Genomic DNA, 21,464 nt, shown 5'->3' on the forward strand with positions numbered 1-21,464 from the left:
CCTATCTTTGCAGTTTAGACTTGCATTTCTCCATCGATTGATGAAATCGATAACTGGTTCGCCCTCCTCTGGAGAGTGCTTGTAAGTTCGACCATGCTCACGGTACGCCTTGTGCTATAAAAGCGATTAAGGAACTCTTGCTCTAGTTGCTCCCCACTATTGATAGAATTAGTTTCAAGATTAGTTTACCAGTCAAAGGCATTTCCCTTGAGGGAGCGGATGAACTGCTTGACAAGATAGTCTCCATTAGTCCCAGCGTTGTTACATATTTCAACAAAATGTGCAACATGTTGCTTTAGATTTCCCTTGCCTTCAAATTGTTGAAATTTGGGAGGTTGATAACCGGCGGGCATCTTGAAGCTAATAATTCTTGTAGTGTACGACTTTCTGTAAGTAAAAGAAGACTTGGCAGTAACTTCGTACTTACCCTTGATAGTCCCTTCGATGAACTCCTTCAGTCGGTCAAGCAGAATCATCCCTTCAGAAAAACTGGAATTTCCTTGGTAGGCGGTACTTGTTTTGCACGAGGTTCAGTCTCTCTGCTTTTGGACCCTTCCCAGGTGCGTGGCTGGATTTTCCTTCCATTAATCCATTTATCTTGTCCATCAACTTCTCAATCCAAGCGTCTTGATTTTGTACACGCTTGGCCAAGCCATCAATCACCTTTGCCAGGTTTTCTAGTGTCTCCTCCATTGATGAAGCGTTAGTTACCATTACTTGCGTGATTGTTGGGGATGTTGGAGAATAGCATGGATTATCGCATAAGTTGATCTTTGATTGGCCTACTTCGTACGTGTGAGTGGAGAGGATCCGTCACTTGAAGTATCATCATCTTCCTTCATAGCAGAGTTCTTGGATCCAGAGAGATCAAGTAGAGCTAGAGTCTTCTTAATCTTTTCAGCAATGCTGCTTTCTTCTTTCGATGCATTAGTAAAGGATCTTGCTCCTTTTAGGGATGAAGATCCGAAAACAGGAGTTGTTGTGGATGACACTTAGAGTGTTTGTTGTCCCAACATGCTTGCTTTGCTCCTCGTAACTGGTCCAATACTACCGAAGGTAATGTCGAGGATGCTTTCCACATCAGCAGAGAAGTTGGAGTTAGCAATCTTAGAGGAAATTGATTTGGAGTTGATCTTCTTTGAAGTTATTTCGATGTTCTTGAGCTTTGATTGTCGAAAAGTTGAGATGAGAGGTAGAGATTGTCCCACTGGGCATGCCAAAAATTGTAGACAATAAAAATCGCGTCGAGAAAATAATAATCAAGATAGGAAAATATCGTAACAATCGTTGTATTTGATTTCAGAATATGAGTGTTACAATCTCTATGATTTCTCTGATTCGTCTTTTCAATAATAAATTCAAGGGATTTTGACCTTGATCTTGAATTTGATGGATTTGATCTTGACTTGTACTTGAATTCAAGGGCTTTTGAGCTTGATCTTGAATTGGTGGTCTTGATCTTGAACTTGTACTTGGATTCAAGGCTTGAAGCTTGATCTTGAATCTTCGTCTGGATTTCTAGAACTTCTAGAGAAATACTTGAATGCTTTTAGCTTGTAGAGAAATCTGCGGCGTTTGATCCACGAGCTCTCTCTGGCTTCTTGTTAGAATTTCTATCATTTTCTAAATTATGAGACCCCTATTTATAGTTGTAGGAAGGAGGAGTTGTGATAAGGACAAACTTCTTTCGACCGATCAGATTTAAGCTGACATGTCGATATTTGATTGGCCGGAACATGTCACTTGTACACGTGGCTCATCTTCATTGGCCTTTGATTTGACTAGGCATGCTGCATCATTTTGACACGTGGCATGATCCTATTGGCTCCTTCGTTTGACTTGGCGTGCCATGTCATTTGACACGTGGCGCCACTTTGGGCCTCTGGGATTGGATGATATCTTGGGCTTAGCAAAGTGGGCTCATCATTTGTAGCCAAACTAATGGACTAGCCCAATAAAATCGAACCCACCAATTAAATCCATAATTATTGGACTTAAATGATTAATTCAATTAGATTAGCCCATAATATTTATTTGGACTAATAATTCTTGAATTTAATATAATTCAAATTTCTTGTGGATTTAAATTTAATAAAATATCATTGTCCACAAAGACAATCCAAAAAGAAAATGTTTCTTACGACTAACACTTAATCAGAACCCGATAGCCATTTCTTCTTCACGAATGACATTTCTTTCTCCTCAGTACTTTATTTACCATGTTCATTGCAAATGAAAAGAGCAATCACCAAAAGTCACCCAAACTAATACAATAATTTAAAGGATATAGCAGTTTTGGATAACGGGCAAGGCCTATAAGCATCCTTATATACTATCAGAAAGAGCATACTTCACCTCAATTAAGTATTATTATTTATTGTAATGACCCTTAATCTTCCATATTCATACATTACTTGACAAATTAAATTACAGGCTTTAAATAGTAGAATAAGTTAAATGTTTTTTTTTTTTTTTTTTTTGCTAAAGCTGTTGCCACTTGAGATTTCCTCAGGAAATAGCAAACCGGCGGCTTCAATTTTCATTTAATATGGAGAGTTGTGGGCTTTAAGTATAGTGAATTGATGGAAAGAATAAAAGAGAAAAAAGCAAAAGAAATGAATCAAATGACATTTGGACTCCCATCTGCAGAAGTTATTACATCAAATAACTTCATGGGAGCTATTATTTAACATTTAATAGGATGCTAATTTTGTTTAATTAGCTATTAATTAGATTTTAATTTAGTGTAGGGGTAAAATGGTAAACTAACTTTGAAGATAGGAGCTTTCCACTTTTAATATAATATGATGTTGGGTTAACTTGATTTTCTCAATTATACTTATATTGGCTAACCCATTTTTTGAAGGAAAAAAAAATATTTACGGTATTCAAGTGATATAAAAAATATTTGATGCTACAAATTGTCATCTGATGGCGTCGATGAAGTTAACTTATAAATAAAGATAACATTCAAAATTAAATAAATAAAAGTCTTGATATGACGAAATACTTTTGTAGATGTTCCTTCAAATTAAATCATACAAAAGGAATTGAAAAGTTAATGAAATTAATTATTTTTCATACTTTAATCATTCCTTTTCCTTAAAAAACATGTTAAGAAATTATTTTTCTTAATTTAATTTATTTTTTTAAGAAATCTACATTGCAATTTCTTAAACGTGTATGTAGTTTTAGTATTCCATGTTTAATTAACCATTAGTTTTAGCATTCCATGTTTAATTAACCATTTGGCCTAAATTATATAAAACATTGATTATCTCCTCTTTTGTAAATATCTCAATATCCAAAAAAATCACTCTCGTTTGCAATTATTTAGTATTATTATTATTTTGCGGCTAAAATGTATTTTTTTAGTTATTTTTTTCAAATAATTTTAGCTATATATAAAATAATTTTTAGTTTAATGATTAAGCAACACTAACGTAGAAAGAGAATGTCACGATAATTTTTTACTGGTCTATAATAAATTTTATAGGAAAAAAATTAATTTGAAACAAGTTTAATAATTATTTTCACATAAAAGAAAGACAATAAACTTTTTGATCAATTTTAAATTTGGTTGAACAGATAGATTTTTTCTAGGGCATTTTACATAAATGGCTACACTTTGGGGGTTTAAAATTTGTCCTAGCTACAGTTTCAATATTTACATGGCATAGCTACTGTTTCTCCGCTGTATTCATAAAATGGCTCGCTGTGTTCATAAAACGGCCTCGTTGTATTCATGAATACAACGAGTAATGTATTCAAAAATTCTTTTGCTGTATTCAAATCATATGTATTCAGCTCAGCTGTATTCACGTCAAATATATTCAACTCAGTTGTATTCATTTGTAGCTATTTTTACATTGTATTCACTTTATTGTATTTAAAATTCAATGGTATTCAAACAACATAAATACAAAAAATATTGTATTCAACTTATTGTATATAAGAAATTTTTAGTGAATACAGTGAGTAATACATTAAAAATTTAAATACATAAAAACATAAGTCAGATTTTGCTGTATTCAAGTCAGATTTCGATGTATTCAAGTCAGTTATATTCAACTAAATTGTATTCAAGTCAAATGTATTCAACTCAACTATATTCATTTGTAGCTACTTTTACACTGTATTCACTGAATTGTATGCTAAAAAATGAATGAATACACTTATAAAGAAACACGATTTTCCAAATCTGGCACCGGAATCTGACCGGAAAAGCCACCGTCAGCCAGATTAGATAGATAAAAGTCACCGTCAGCCAAATCTGACCGGAAAATTCGAGAGAGAGAGACGGCGGCGACCAGATCTGACCGGAAAATCCGTCGTTGGCTTGTCTTTGTCGATGGCGGCGGCCAGATCTGATCGGAGAAGCCACCTTCAACTAGATTAGAGATAAAAAAGCCACCATCGGCCAGATTTGACCGGAAAAGCACTCCAGCGACGTTAGAGAGAGAGCGAGAGTGGAGGAGGGTGTTTTAGATGTTAGAGAGAGGAGGAGAGAGTTATGTATTTTACCTTAATAGTTAATAATTGTCATTAACATATCAATGTTTGCTATGGGAAGTAATTAAGGCAAACTATAGCTACTAAATATAATTACCTAGTATAAGTTTATCAAGCCATGTAGATATCCCTTTTTTCTATTGTCACTATCACCTTTCCACATAATCATATAATGTAGTATTTAAAAAGTCCATATAGTTATTCAAATTTAACAAAATAGGTGAGAACAAAGTAATTGAAGCTTCAATTACGGGTAAAGTACAAAAAAATCATGTGAGGACTACAAAAATGTGACAAAATGAATCAGGAGTAAAAACTACTTTCTTTTTTAAACTCTGCTCAGTCAAACATGTGACAAAATGAAACGGGAGTAAAAATTACTATGTATTTCATTAATGTATCAAGGCTCTGTTAATCCACCTACACCTTTTTCAAAATTAAAAGTTCTATGTACAAGTTGGTATTTACTCAAAACAAGGGCTCATGACAATAGCTCCAGCTCTGAAGACTGGAAGAGAGATTTGGCCATGTTAAGCAACCACCAGAAGCAGTTTCAGTTTGTTTTTAGTTTCCCCCGCATCTGTTTGACTGATTCAGAAACTCTGTTCTTGTCCATTTGATCATATCATCATTGTCCAACGAGATCAAACAAATAGTCACCAAAGCAGTTCCACCGGTCTTGATCCGTTCGTCGCACTGCCATTCATGTGCGAAATTTCATGTTGTCCTTAACATGTTACTACATAACACACATTTTACATTCAAGGACAAAGACATGAGAAAAGAGAAAGAGGATTGGTATTGAAGATGCCATAAGCTAGACTTCAACCAATTTGGCAAGAAACTGACTAGAAAAAGAATTATTTCAGAACAAATACATATTTAACACACCCATATTTCGTTCATTAGCAACTGCAGAGGCAGGGGACCATCCTAAAATCTCCCCTCCATAACACCAACGATGAACAGGAGTAGAATTGTAAACTTCAATAGTATTGTCAGAATACACAAAAAGTTAGTGGAAGAATCTCTTTCGACATCTTGCTGATCCCAGCTCCTCATATTCAGCTTTTGTGACACACATTGCATCAAAGTCAGGACTTGATGCCAAGAGTGAGCCTCCACGCCAAACACCTAGAATAGGACTGCAGAAGCAACAAAAGTTAACAAGTTAGAGAAGTAGACACACTTGAACAATTTCTCCAAAAGGACAGTATATTACTCTTCTTGAGTCGTAATCTTTAAACGATATTTCTCTGGGACAAGAGGCCGAAGGTCCATCTCCCTGCGTTTAGAAGAATTTTCAAAACATATAAGAAAACAGGACATCAACCTTTCGTAAAGCAATGGGCAACAAAGGATGCATCATCTTACAGTCTTTTGGCAAAATGAGGAAATAAAGTAGTGCCACCCGTCAGAATGATGCTGACAACGTCCAAATTCAACATTGTCACTAGAAGAAGGAAGATAAGCATAAAACAATATTAGTAGATTCCAAGACTTGTGTACTACCTCTCATAGAGGACAGGGTGAAGATGAGGATGGCAGGAATTTATAGCTTGAAGAATGCACTCTGCAATTCCAGCCTGATTCAGTCCTGTAAACCACCAATACCTGATTACGAAGTTCATACTTAGCAATAAACCAATTCATAGGGAAGGAATTGAAGCAGATTCTTCAATTAAACAGAAACAGAATTCAAAGATACGGACCCAAGTCAGCTGGACGAAACATCATCTCTGGGACGAGGAACCGCTCATTTGTCAAGCCAAATTCCTGTTCATACCAATAAGTTAGAATATAAGAAAAGAGGGCCGGAAGCAATTTAAAGGGGCTTGGAAAGAGTACATTTTTTGCCAAATCAATTTTTGATCCGTTGCTTCTTTTCCTGTCCTCGAGCTGATCCATATTATTTTGTTCTCCTGCTACTTGCTGCGGAGCTTTATCATACAAAGATAGATATCTCTTTGGTTCTTCAGGATCTTTTAGAAAACCCTTAGTATGTGTAATACCGTCAGGAAGCACATATGTGCACCTAAACAAATTGTCCTTTCCCGGTTTCCTGGGAGATTGACGCAGTAGTTATGAACAATAGACGTTTTGGAGACAAAGATCATCTGAATTTAATGTGCTCACTTAAATTAAGTTTTAAGTTGTTTTAGGTTTAGAAAACATCGTGGCATTGAAGGATCCTAATTCTACATTGAGGCCAAAACATATAATTACCTACACAGGTACTTCTCAAAATATTAGAGAAAATACCCCAAAAGAAAAAAATGTTGTGATACCTTTGAACTACTTAAGGATAGGCCAATGCACTGTGTTCATGCCCCCGTCCCTTAGAACTAGTTATTTAAGTAAATAACAGCAAACAGGCCCCCCCCCCCCCCCCCCCCCCTTTAACGCACATGTAAGCTCTAAAGCTTAATGCAACACAGGTTAGGCTTTTCATGTAACTTAATTAGACATTTCCTTGCAGGCATCCACAGGCTTTGTCTTCATGAGAACAAACTTAACAAATACACCTGCTAATTGCAAAGAGAACTTTATGGAGGAATATTTTAGTCATTCAAAGTATGAAATTAAAAATTAATCACTTTATGAATTAGGAATTTGAACTAATTCTTATACTTGGTTGACATGATTCTTACTTCATATAGTCCAATTAATTGCAGTTATTTAAATAGAATGAAGTCATTGTTGGCCAAGGACATAATAAAAAAGTGAGAAGCATAGAAAAGAGTATGTATACCTAGCAATGTGCAAGTCCCTGGGAACATCCAAAGAGACAAAGCAAAGTTTCTCCTTAACATCATCCATAAGGAAAGTTTCATCCATCAAATTAACACTCCTATAACTGACCAACTCCTTCAAGTAATTAGTCAAAGCTTTGCCACCAAGGTCAAGCCTTTTCACAGCATAATTCAATGTAAAATTCTGAAACACAGGGGAAGCATGAGTAAAAGAAAATCCACAGTCGACAACTAAGCTACACTGGGCTTTTGATAGAAGCCCATAAGGCCGACGAGAGGCCTCATAAAGATGGACCAGGGAGGGGCAATCCGACACATAAAGGGCCTTGAAATTGAAATCTTCAAAGACAATCTCATCGAGAGAGCGCTGTATAGAAGGGAGATTGAAAAGGGGTTCAGTAAGAAGGAGAGAGGATTGTTGTGGAGTGATTTTGAGAAGGTTAGAAAAGATGTGAGACCAAAGGGAAGATTGCAGATCAGGGTTGATAAGGTAACCACGGTCGAAAGGGCGGCGGACAGTGGCGGAAGTGAGGTCGATGTCAGGGGAAAGAAGTTGGTCAGCAATAAGCCATTTCTTGGAAGAAAGAGGACGACCCATACTGTTTGGGACAATAGCTGTTGGGTCTCTTTCTCCCCCGATACCAGCCTTCACTAGCCCGCCGCCGTTGTCCAAAACCACAACGTTCGACATTTCCCAGATCAGAGTTAATCGGAAATGGTGTGGGGGTACTCATATTAAAGGAACAAACAACAAAAAGAATAAAGGGCAAAGGTGCAAATATAAACCTCAATTTTCAACTTTGCGATTTAGAGCAGATATATCTCTCATTATAAAAGTGATTAACTTTGCGATTTAGAGCAGATATATATCTCATTATAAAAGTGATCAACTTTGCGATTTAGAGCAGATATATCTCTCATTATAAAAGTGATGTATATAGACCTTATCATTATAAAATGATATAAATATACCCCTGCCATTATAAAATAGTATAAATATATCCTTTTTGCTGACGAGATTCTTTTAAAAAAATATTTAGGTTATTTTTTAATTAAAAAATGTCATGTGACTTTAAAAAAAAGTCTACCCATTTTTTTGAGTAGACATATTTTCTAAAGGCACACAGTAATTTTTTTTCTGATGTATCGGGTCTGGTTCGTCTAAAAAAATGGATAGACTTATTTTTTTAAAGTCACGGAGATATTCTTTTAAACGAACTATACCCGACACACCAGAAAACAATTACCAAGGCTTTAGAAAAATATGTCTACTAAAAAAAAATAGGTAGACTTTTTTTTTAAAGTCACATGGCATTTTTTTAATTAAAAAATAACCTAAATATTTTTTTTTAAAAACTCCCGTCAGCGAAAAGGGTATATTTGCACCATTTTATAACGGCAGGGGTATATTTGCACCATTTTGTAATGGCAGGGGTATATATACACTACTTTTGTAACGAGGGTTATATCTGCTCTAAATCGCAAAGTTGAGCGGTATATTTGCACCTTTGCCCAAGAATAAATATAATACAAGTTTTTGCACCGATTGGCAAACTGGTCTTCAATTTTTACCCCTCATGTATGTGATATTTAGGGCCCGTTTGGCCATAATTTTTTTTACTTTTTTTCGAAAAACTGAAAATCAACGTTTGGCTATGGAAATTTCAAATACAACTTCAATTGGAATTTGAAAAACACAAAAAACTTGTTTTCACTTCTTTTGTTACTTTTTTCAGTTTCAATACATTCAAACAACCAAATATTCTTTGAAAAAATTATAACTAAACACAATTACATGTTCAACTCCAACTCCAAAATACCAAATAAAGAGAAAAATATTTGGTTTTCATGGCCAAACGCCTACTTAATTTTTGCCCTTGTTGCTTATTTGATGAAAATATTCAAACCTTTACTCAGCATAAGTTGTGTAACATTGGCCTCATGAGCACTTGTTAGGTTACCAGTAGGGATGGCAACGGGGCGATGAGGGTGCGGGTGCGGGGCGGTGCGATTCGGTGCGGGTTGAAATCTGAAAATTTTAATTTTATGCGGCGTGGGTGCGTGTGCCGGTGTGGGGGCTTAAGCTATCTCTAATATTCTTTGCCTTCGTTCTTCCTCTCTCGGTTGTCTCTCACTTATTCTCTGAAGAGTGGAACTTTCTATCACTTAATTATTCTGTGAAGCTCTCACTTCAGATTTGTGTTAGAGCCTGTTTGGATGGGCTTAAAATAAGCTAGCTTATAAGCTGGAAACTGCTTATAAGCTAAAAAAATATAAGTTGGGGTAGGCTAACTTATTTTTTTTGCCTTATAAGCTGTTTTCAGCTTATAAGCTGCTTTAGATAAGCTAAGCCAAACGGGTCTAATTATTTTTTTGGACTTATTTTATGCACAAAATGACTTTAAGCTGGCCAGCCAAACACTCAAAAAAGTTGAAAACAGCTTATAAGCAACTTATAAGCCAATCCAAACGGGCTCTTAGTCAAATTTACAACTACCTTCTGCCCTCACAAATAGCATAACATATTAATAATATAAAGAATTTATTTGTAGAAAAAATATCTTTGTAGAAAATATATCATACAGCTGTAGTTATATATGTGCTTATATATGTATAATTGTTCATGGTATGAGAAAAAGATATTAACTTAATGTTCTAAAGGGTACAGTGAATGGCATATAATCAAGTGGTTCAAATGTTATAGAATCAAAAGTTTAGTAGCTTCTAATACAGTGAGAATATTATGGCAGAACTATTTCACTCTATAGTTTTAGTGGCTCCAAATTTTAAGCAATCAAAAGTTTCACCTGTAACAAATTTTAATATGTACAAATATATACAAACAACAGAAATAATGCAACACTTTATGTATCTAGGGATTAGCTCATATAAAATACATCATCTCAAAATCAAAAAAGGAAAATTTAGCGGGGGCCAAACTTATTGTCACGATCCAAACTGAAGGGCCATGCACCTAACCTTACTTGCCAAGTACCACTAGACATACATCCGTAACATAATCATAAGCATAGGTGGGCCATTAGGGCCGCTATGAGATAGCCTGCTGACTCATAGAAGTAATAGACTGGAATAAAATAAATCTGAAAGGACATAACTACTAACAAGCTGGACATACTGGACGAGCCGACAAGGCTGTCACACACACATTTGATTGTACATAACTGTCTACAAGCCTCTGCTGGAGTACATGACATAATGTGGTTGGGACAGGGCTCCGCCATACCCATGCATATGCATATATAACCATGCTGACTCACAAGGCAACTCCGAAACAAGTGGAGCACAACAACACTGTCGGTTGAGCTGATATCCTATTGGGAGGGCCGTCAACCTGTATATCAAGACCTGCGGGCATGAAACGCAGCGTCCCCAGGCAAAAGGGATGTCAGTACAGACAAAGTACTAAGTATGTAAGACATGAAAGAAACATAGTAATGAAAGGCATGAAAGAAACATAGTAATGACATGAAAGTAACATAAGATAAGAGAGAGTCAACCTGTACATATGAATGACATGAAAGTAACATAAGATAAGAGAGAGTCAACCTGTACATATGAATGCCTCTGAGCACGTATAACATGCATGCTTTCTTTTGAAAACATATATATATATATATATATATATAAGCCACACTGTGGGGCTGCATCATCATCATTAAGCCACTCTTTGGGGCTATCATCATCATACCGTACCCAGCTGCAGTGGTGTGTACAATAGGTGCCATACCCGGCCGACTATAGCGCGACTTGGTGTAGTAAAATAGTACATATATATAATGCATGAATGAGAGCACAAAGAGGTGTTACGACTCTATCGGAGTGACGTAAGGTCGGTATACCTCCGATTACCATTATGGAACTAACATCACCGACATATCTCACCTTGAGGGATCAATGACCATAAGGTAAGATCAACAACCATAAGACAAGATCAATAACATCATAAGAAGAACAAGGACATAAGCTTCTAGTATATCTAAAAGTATAATCATTATGGAATGACTTTCGTTTACGTTTCGTTTCGTTATAGATCATGCCAAAATGAAAGAAGAGTTAGCCTTAACATACCTCAAGTCGTCCAAGCAATCTAATAATCGAGCTAATTACAACTAGCACGCCAATCCTATAACAAGGAATACATATGCAAGCTTAGATGGTGCTAGGATATCACGTATATCAATGATAGCTTGATTCTAAAACGAAACTTACAGCACTTCCCCTTATTCTCTAGCCACAACAACATATACAACAACCCATAATAACAACAACAAGCTTACAAAAGTCCTTAAATACTCTTTTTACTATCCATACAAAGAATATACACAAACAACCCAAAGTATACCAATATACAATATCAATATACACTTCCTTTCTTCCCAATCAAGGAGCATGATCTCATCAACACACCAACAACATTAGATACTATCCATATACATGGAAATCAGCTTAACAACACAACCACAACATGCTCAAAACAGTCCATAATCTCAACATGGTTTCTAATTCATTCTTGGACTTCTTTTTTCACTTTCTTCCTTCAATCAAGTTTATAACAATCAAACAACCTCAAGAACATGCAATAGAGATGAAACCGTACCTTAATCATGCAAGAACAAGCTCTGGATCAAATTACTTCACTAGGATGAAACTTCCAACTTCAACACCAAAGAGATATTTGAACTCTACTAACCCTAGTGAGCTTCCTAGCACTTGATTCCATTGAGTTTTTCTTTGGTTTGGTATAAGAACTCATGGAGAGGGTTTGGGAGAGTTTTAGGGTCTGAAATGGGTGAAGAGCGAAACCAAATGAAGAAAAACGAATATAAAACTTCACTTAAAATTTAACCGACATAAAGTAAGCCCTAAATGTATGGGAGCCCTAAATGTACGGGCCGTACTTTCATATACGTCCCGTACATGGGATGTCAGATTTTCAACTTTCTGCCAACTTCTAGAAAATTTTGGAAAATGAGGTACGGTACGTGCAATTTTGTACGAGCCATACATTATCCTGTACTTCTCAGATTTGCAATCTGTCAGTTGCATTGGAATGAAGACTCACTGAAATTGAATTTACATAGGTTATACAATCCATAACTCCTCATATTATAGGAGATATACCTCTCTCAAGTTGGACCAAAAATCCTATCCAGAATTCTGCCAAGTTTTCCCAAAGTTTTGACAAACTTGATTTCTTTGATTCATTTGATCCGGGAACCTTTAGATACTTGCTTAACACTTGTTAAAAGTCTTACTTATCCTTATAAGGGTTTCATGGCCTCTCCGGCTTACGTTAGTTTACTTACGACGCAAACGGCGCGAAATTTTTTGAGGTGTAACATCCTTCCCCCCTTAGGAACATTCGTCCTCAAATGTTAGGCTCTTAGGAAATCTATAGAAATTTTGGCAGAGTCTCCCCTGTAACTGTACTACCACCAACCAGTCACGCAGTAACCCAAATAATGCAACACCACACAGGGCCACAATAATAATAACAATAATGGCCTTTCACGACCAGTAATCATAAGTAATGAAATACTACGAACCTGAAGACAATGATATCTCAGTCTGGGTCTCCTTTGGTAGCGAAAACAAATGCGGATATTTGGATCTCATATCTTTCTTAGCTTCTCAATTCATCTCCTCTACGTTCACATTCTTTCATAGTACTATTATCGAGGCTACATCTCTGGTTCTCAATCCACGAACCTGGAACTTGGCGATCTGAAAGGGTAATAGGAACTTTCTCATACGGTAACTGTTCTGTAATCTGAAAATCATCAACTGGCACAACTCTGGGAGAATTTCTAATACACTTATGAAGCATAGACATATGATAGACCAGATATGCGGATTCCAACTAAATCTAACTCGTAGGTCATTTGGCCCATTCTGCGTATAATCTTGTGAAGTCAAAAGTATCCAGGGATAAAATTGTTCTCCTTATCAAATCTGAAATCTTCTGATACTCTTCTGTCCTTATAGGACTTTATACGATCCATCTGGATATTGGTATGGTGACTACAACCATATGCTGATTCAAGCCACATTAACTGGTCATCCAAACTTCCTTACAGGTCCAACATACATGCTCATAACATATCCCAAGGCGTCTGAAAAGTGCGCTCTACCTACTCATCTATCTCAAGGTGGAGAGCAATACTGGGGTAACCTACATTCTCCAGGTTTCTCTGAATGTACTGATCTTCAGGTGTTAGTAGAAACTGAGCATCTTAACCGAATAAACAAAAACGCTAGGTAACCGGACAGTTCCATATATAGCTTACTTAATTCCTTATGATCATAAAATCCATACTGATCATTCCTTCATTCCTCAATGACATATCCATATTTTTACCTCGGTCTTTTAGGCTTTTGTTTATTTATTAACGAACCATGAACTCTGTAATATTTCCTTTTTATTGATCTACTAAGGTCATGATACATCTTTGTTGTCTCTGAATAGATCATCTACCCTTGATACATTTAACATAGAGTCGGTATTTATATTTTAGGAATCCATCTTGTTGAGATACTCCTTTCCTAAATCCCCTTTCGAGCTTTGTTTTTTTTCTTAAAAAAAAAAATACCATATCTAGGATGCCATGTCTTTACTCAGGTTTCCAACATATACCATATCTTGATATTGCTATCCTCAGCTACGCTACGCTTCACTAGTTAAAGATCTATAGTGATCTTGGCAAGCTTCTCATATACTTATATCACTTCTACGGTGTATAATTCCATAACCTTCTGCTACCTTCCCGAATAAACGTATCCATTTCGGTGTTAGATCCATCCTTATTAATTTTAATGCAATGAAGTTGTCTTACACGAACTTAATCCTCATAATCCTCTTCACTACCGCTACTAGCCTTTAGATCCTCATTTAGGTCCATCTTATTCTATTTACTTACAATGCGACTTTAATTTTTTTACGTCCTGACTATTCTTTGCCTGGAATTCTCGTATCATCTATAACCTTTGGCTCCCATATAATCATACACATTTATTCTTTTTGATCGTAGTCGTTACCGTCAAGTACTCGCGTTCCTTCGAATAGTTCATTTTCATTTCAGCCCTCTTCTATTGTTAACTCCGCATCTTTCCCTCAACAAAGATGTTACTAGATTATCACTCGAATGCTTTTTCCTTTAAGGCTTTCCCTGTACAATGCTTTCCCAACCGTTCTGTGATGCTAGAACTTCGTATCCACACGACTAGCTCGCGGTGGCTATTGCACCTAACTTCTTATCTTAGTCCATTATTTACTTCGAGTGCCATCATACTGATCCTTCTCTGTTTCTTCATTATTGAACTTCCTGTTACACCCTTATCTTGAAACTTCGAGTAGTTCCTTCCTTGGAGTGCTATCTCCCAATCTTTATTTAGTCATGCATATGACTGGCTGGTTATGTTTATCGTCAAATTGTCCTTACACCTTATCTGCCTGCTAGCGTAATATCCCTTTAAGGTGGTTTCTGATTCCTTTTTGTTATTATCTGTCCATCTTCTAACAAGGCATACTTCTGATCCCATAATTGTTGTCTCATCTTCCCCCCTTGAGGTGTTAGCCCGCTACTCTATATTTAACATCCTATTTTCTTTTCTCTCGCAAGTACATACTTCTAGTAATTTTTCGTGACTAATCTAATCGTAAGCTCCATCGTCGAGTCTATCTGGTCAATTTCACATATATGTAAAGGGTCATATATTCTCATAGACATACTGGCCCTGGATGGGCCTAATCTTTCATCGAAGAGATCTTCTTAATTTTCCTTACCGTCCTTCCCAAAATCATCTTTCTCCTATTACTCACTCTTCCATTTCATCATTGTAATGGTATCTAGCATAGAATTCTATTCTCAAAAATCTGCCCTGATTGTTAATATTCCCCCTTTTCTTCATTACATAAACACCTGTTCTTTAGGCAGGTCTCTTTTAGACTACAAGTTCGTCTCATCAATGAAGTGCGTATTTTGTATCAATTTGCGACTTCAAACTCATCCAATGCCCATCATACAAATAATTCTTTCAAAACATCAGTCACTTCCTTCATTAGCTATTTAGCCTTGTATTACTAGCTCAAAAATCCTGTGGTAATAAAACTTCTGGAGGAAAATTTTCCGTACCTTGGTCCTACCTTTGTCTTATACATTCCTGCGGATCAAATCATGATTCATATATCCTTATGCTCGTACCTATATATAACACCCTTGCCAATATACTCTATACGATAAGAAGGCTCTCGTCAATATCTAGCTTATTGAGTAACATACATCGTTCTTTTACCTCTTCTAACAAATCATATCCCTTTTTAACATTCAAACAATAACTATCCTTGGCGAATCTTACATTCTGTATCATATCCCCTTTAGACATTAGGCATCATAATCCTTATAACCGATACTCTTCTCCGTCGAACTACCATTGCTATATTACCAAATACACTCTTTTAACATCGTCGACCACGATGCCGATTCCACTCAGGGTTCTTTAATATTACTCTTTTTTCCTTTCCTTAATATAATCGTTGGGTTTTACGACTTACCGTCGTTGCATAACATAAAACATTTCAAAATCATACTTGCTTAATTTTAACACTTTATCAAAGCAACAAATATACCTTTCATCATTAGTTGCTCTGGTCCTGAAACTCCGACGGATGTGAGACTTTCCATAGCCCTACTCTAGAACCCTGATCTAGTACGAATTGCTCTAACATGGGCTGAGAAAATTATTCTTCCCGTTGTCTCTCTGTCGGTTGTTCACCGCCACCCGGAACATCTACAAATGCACCAACTATACTAACCTGTTCGGTCTAGCCACCATCTTCATTTGAACCTTGCTCCGAAGAAGCCACCAAGTCTTGGTTAATAGGGTCCTCAGGCTGCAAACTCCTTGGTTTCTCGGAAGGCCCTGCACTCTCCGCTGGTCAATCATAATATGAAGCTTGGGGATCAACTTCCAGCATTGGCCTTTCTCTTCCTTGCCCAGCTATAGCCAAAGGCGAAACTAACAACATCAGGGCTTTTCCTGGATCCTCTACACTTATCAAAGTCAACGATACTTGTAGTATTGATTCATCCTGAATCACAGACGGATCTGTTTCTATAGAAGACATAATCTCAGATGGGTCCGTCTCCAAGGAAGGTATATCCTCACTTGGGTCCTCCTCTAAAGAGTAACACACTCCTCCTCTTGTCGTCATTGTAATCCTCGAATCATCCGTAGCCTCTTTTACGAAGAAGTCATCATCAAACTATATAACAACAAAGGTCAGGGTTGAAGATTTCACACCCTATGACTCTGCTCAATAGCACGATCTAGAATACGAAATAAGGATAACCATTATAAATGCCCCGTAGCCTCATGTTTATAAGTGCGGCACGCAACACACCCATAAACAAGACTATACTAGACCTGGCTTGTAGACAACCCTAGGACATAACTGCTCTGATGCCACTTTTGTCATGATCCAAACTGAAGGGCCATGAGGGACACCTGACTTTACTTGCCAAGTACCTAGACATACATCCGTAACGTAATCATAAGCATAGGTGAGCTATTACGGCCGTTATGAGATAACATGCTAACTTACAGAAGCAATAGAGTAGAATAAAATAAAACTGAAAGGACATAGCTACATAACGTGCCCGGACATACCGGACAGCCAACAAGGTCCACACACACACATACGATTATACATAATCATTTCACAAGCCTCTCGGGAGTACATGACATAATGTGGTTGGGACGGGGCCCCATCATACCCATGCATATGCATATATAACCATGCTGACTCACAAGGCAACTCTGGAACAAGTGGAGTACAACAACACTGTCGGTTGAGCTGATATCCTATTGGGAGGGCCGTCAACCTGTATATCAAGACCTGTGGGAATAAAATGCAGCGTCCCCAGGCAAAAGGGATGTCAGTACGGACAAAGTACTGAGTATGTAAGGCATGAAAGAAACATAGTAATGACATGAAAGTAACATAAGATAAGAGAGAGTCAACCTGTACATCTGAATGCTTCTGAGGACGTATGACATGCTTGCTTTCTTTTAAAAACATATACATATATATAAGCCACACTGTGGGGCTGCATCATCATTATTAAGCCATTTTTTGGGGCTATCATCATCATACCATACCCAACTACAGTGGTGTGTACAATAGGTGCCGTACCCGACCAACTATAGCGCGGCTCGGTGTAGTAAAATAGTATATATATATAATGCATGCATGAGAGCACACAGAGGTGTTACGACTCTATCAGAGTTACGGAAGGTCGGTATTGTTATATCCCGTATTTTGTACATTGGGACAATCCGGTTTAACTATGATAAGTTAGGGACAAAACCGTTCCGGAATACAAAGTCGGGACTTTTGACCTTCGATTTTATTTTAAGACATAAGTTGTTCATGAATTTGTTGGCATGGAACATTTAGGAAAATTTGGGACCAAAAGTGGAATAATTGAAAGTTGGGAATTATTGGAAATTTTGGCCCTTGGCCGTGTGGTGTTTGGAATGGTCCCACACATTTTGTGGCCAAATTTAATTGGTCCAACCCATGTGTGGGCCATGGACACTTGTATAATATATATGAGAGCATAAAAGATGACTAAGTATTCATCTTTCTTCATTCCTCACACTTAGAAAAAATCAAGAACTTGAAGAACAACAACAAAGGCCATTCGGCCAAGAGAAAGAAAATTGAAGTCCAATTTGAGCCATCACAAAAATATTTTCTTGGTGCAAATTCACTAATTGGAGGTCCCTAGTTAACGTGGAAGTGTTGTTGGAACGAACAAACCACCCGTTTCATCAATCACAAACCCTAGCCTAGTTGTGAAGTTGAAGGGAAAAGGTAAGATTTAATCTTGTTTTATGTGTTATGAATGGTGTATGCATGTTGTAGTATGCTAAAATGGGTGAAATTCATGAAATATGGTATGTTGGAGTTGAGCCGTGCATGGTGTGTATGGCCGTGTAGGTGTGTGTGTTGTGTTGAGATGATGAATTGATTTTATGTAGCATGTTTAGTTGTGTAGTGTGAAGAAAAGAATGAGAATCATCAATATGTGTGTGTGTGTAGTGTTGGCCGAATATGGCTTGTGCAGTGTAGCAAAGAATGGATTAATTCTATTTGGAATTTTGATTGTTATCGTTATGAATTCTATGTTGGTGATAAGAGTTTAATGACTCAAGATTGATGTTGTAATTGTATGGGTTGATTTGGAGAATTATGTGCATTTAATGCATTTTCTATATTTATGGGAATGACATTGTTAGAGTGTGGATTGTTGGTGCAAATCATGATTCGGAAGTTGGAAGTGTGTTATGGTTGTGTTCTCGGGTTTGGGGCAGAATTCGGGTGAAGTGGGGTGTTGTTTGGGATGTTTGAAACATTGTATGAATTGTTTAAAATGTTCTTGAATGTTGTTAGTATGGGTTTGGATTAGTATTTGAATGTATGAGCGATGATGTTGGCTTGAATGTAAGTCGTTGAATTGAATATAATGCATGTTGTTGAATGATGTAAAAGAGGGTTACTAATGTTATATTGCGTTTCGAATTGGGTATTGATGTTGCTAGTTTGGTTGTTGGTGTTGTTGTTGATGAATTTGGCCGAGTTGAATTCTCGGGGTGGCGGCGCATTTACTGGGGAAATCTGCCCAATTTCCGTAGGATTATATGTTAGTTTGGAAATGAACTCCTAAATGCCTATAGTAACGTTGGTATTTAATGATATTGTGTAGATCTTGGGAGCCCGAGGTTTGAGTTTGGATTGACTTTGAGAGCGGACGAGGTATGTAAAGCTTACACTTTCCTTTTGGCATGTCTAGACTTGGTAAGTTATGATGTATTATGAGCTTCGGGGGGAAATTCTATTCGTAAAATCCGAGCATGTTTACGATGCTTATTTGCTTCTTGATGTTGGCATCCTTATATGGTCAAGCTATGTTTTATATGTCTTTGTATGATTGGTTTTCAAATGTTGCATAAAAAGTTTTGTTTTCAAAACTACGAACGTCCGTAACTTCCACAGACAGAACCGGATGGCTTTGATATGCTCGTAAATGATTCTATAACGTATAATGACTATGACTTTCGTAGGCGGGCCCGGATTGGGTTGACGCTCGTCCGTGGGTCCCCGCGACTTTCTTCGTATAGTTCGATGGCTTTTGAAAGAATTCAATGACTATCTTTCCAACCCCCGAGTCTGATTACTTATTTATCTGTTGAGTCTGAAATAAGGATTTTTATGTATGTGATTTTGATACGTGACTATGGTTTCTGAAGTTCGGTCTGATATGTTCCCGAGGGATATTCGGAAGAAAGTCTGATTTGACTACTGCTTTGGCTTATAAACGATGGTTCGTTTGATTAATCTATCGAGTCTTTGAAAATGTTTTAAACTGTATTTGGTTACTCACGATTCTACTTGTGCATTCTGTTGTTACATTTTTCGCCAAGTCCCGGGCCGGTTATGTTATCGTGCGCACTATGCTTTTGTTACACCTCGAAAAATTTCCCGTTGGTACGCAAGTGGACGAACTAGTGATGAGAGCGAGGATTGCGAATGTATAATGTTTCATGGGCAATGTATGTAAATGGATGGGAATGAGTAGAATAAAAAGTCTAGAAAGGTGAAAAGTTGGAAGTTGGCAAAGCGCCGGTGGTCGTGAAGTCGAATACGGACCGTAAAGTGGAATACGGTCCGTAAATCGCCAGTCGTAAAATGGCATGCAAAGGTTTCAACTTTCCGGTGGAGAAATGGTTAAATACGACCTGGTGGACGGACCGTAAAGTGAAATACGCCCGTAAACCATGGTCGTAAATCACCATGCATGCCAAGGTTTCGGTTCCTTAAGGTTAAATACGACCACGAGGGACGGTCCGTGAAGTGGAATACGGTCCGTAAACCTCCATGGACGACCATTTGTTCACCTCGGCCAAAGACATTTCGAATTCATTAAATATGAGGACCAAGGCTTATTTCATTTCATTTCTACACTATACCACTTCTCTCTAGAATCTCTCTCTACATTTATTACACAAGTTTTCAAGGATATTTGAGGATCAACAACATTAAATAAGTGAATCAAGAGTAAAGGAAATCACCAAAGATCATCCAAGTCAAGAAATCCAAATGAGAAAAACTAGGATTTTGCTTAAGAGAATACATTAGCAACCAAGGCTTGTTCCTAAAACATCTAAGGTAAGTTTCATGAACTTTTCATGCTATTTGAAGTATTATTGAGTAAGATTCATGGATTGTAGAAGAGTGAACAAATGGGTCATTAAAGGGATGAATAATGTCATTAGTGATTAGTAGTGGATTGAATCATGGAAATGAATATGTTGATGATATAGATATGTTGTAAATGACCTATAGAACCTGAAATGAGCGTTGGATACGAAAGAATACGACGATGGATTTTTAGTCATGATTATGGGAAATTGAAGTGAGATTATGAAATGCAAATAAGATGAATGAATGATGATTGTTGTTAATCATATTGTGATGATTATTATGTATGTTGGAGTTGGTATGAAATATGGCGGAGAGTAGTATAAACAAAAGTTACCGGCGCAAATTTCTATAGCTTTAGTAAGTATGTTTTTACGATGACCTAGCTAATGTCGATATGAATTCCATTGAAGGTATAGACAAGCGCATTAAGGAGAACGAACAAGCGATAGAGTAGCTAAGCGGCAAAGGTATGTGAGGCTAATCCTTTTCCTTCTAAAGCATGAGTCCTATGGCATGAATTTCCTTTACTATGAATGTTCCACCTCCAAGAAAGTTAAGAGTCCTCTCTCATGAATAGCTATACGAGATAAGAAATATAAGATGAATACGAAAATGATGATAGCAAGCAAAAATCTAGAAATGCTATAGCCTATGATATGATGCCCCTAAGAAGCTAACGATGACATTTATGTAATTTAGTGATATTGATCATTGTGCACACTCACCTTATGCTTGTTCCTTCAAGGTGAGGCAGGATACGCAAGAATGCTCATAATGACATCGGGGGTCCACGACCTTACGTCACCCCGATAAAGTCTCGAATAGTAGTCCCTACGCATGTATTGTAGTACGTATATGATGTCAAGCATACCATTACGAGTTATGATAAGCATGATATAATGAGTATACTA

General features: G+C 37.0%; 1 protein-coding gene across 2 annotated transcripts; it reads right to left on the bottom strand.

Annotated features, from left to right (window-relative positions):
* Positions 1–5,357: 5,357 nt before the first annotated feature.
* LOC132042083 (actin-related protein 6) lies at positions 5,358–8,016 on the bottom strand. 2 transcript variants are annotated; one of them, XM_059432705.1, is made up of 7 exons: positions 7,265–8,015; positions 6,361–6,574; positions 6,225–6,288; positions 6,025–6,109; positions 5,887–5,937; positions 5,735–5,797; positions 5,358–5,657 (listed from the first exon to the last, which is right to left on the bottom strand). In XM_059432705.1, the coding sequence occupies exons 1-7, from the start codon at positions 7,954–7,956 to the stop codon at positions 5,528–5,530; spliced, it is 1,299 nt and encodes a 432-aa protein (XP_059288688.1). In that variant the 5' UTR covers positions 7,957–8,015; the 3' UTR covers positions 5,358–5,527. The 2 variants fall into 2 exon arrangements, with proteins under 2 accessions (XP_059288688.1, XP_059288689.1); XM_059432706.1 differs by lacking the exon at positions 5,735–5,797 and having other exon boundaries at positions 5,442–5,657; positions 5,846–5,937; positions 7,265–8,016.
* Positions 8,017–21,464: the final 13,448 nt, after the last annotated feature.

Source organism: Lycium ferocissimum, unplaced genomic scaffold (genome assembly GCF_029784015.1).
Source record: "Lycium ferocissimum isolate CSIRO_LF1 unplaced genomic scaffold, AGI_CSIRO_Lferr_CH_V1 ctg1318, whole genome shotgun sequence".
Classification (NCBI taxonomy): Eukaryota; Viridiplantae; Streptophyta; class Magnoliopsida; order Solanales; family Solanaceae; genus Lycium; species Lycium ferocissimum.

What these genes read in the sequence shown, in the direction of transcription:
- LOC132042083 (XM_059432705.1), bottom strand. Translation starts at nt 7,956, where the DNA reads ATGTCGAACGTTGTGGTTTTGGACAACGGCGGCGGGCTAGTGAAGGCT. An exon ending in CACCCTGTCCTCTATGAGAG is followed by an intron (nt 5,938 to 6,024) that starts GTAGTACACAAG and finishes GGACGTTGTCAG; the next exon opens with CATCATTCTGACGGGTGGCA. An exon ending in CCTCATTTTGCCAAAAGACT is followed by an intron (nt 5,798 to 5,886) that starts GTAAGATGATGC and finishes TTCTAAACGCAG; the next exon opens with GGAGATGGACCTTCGGCCTC.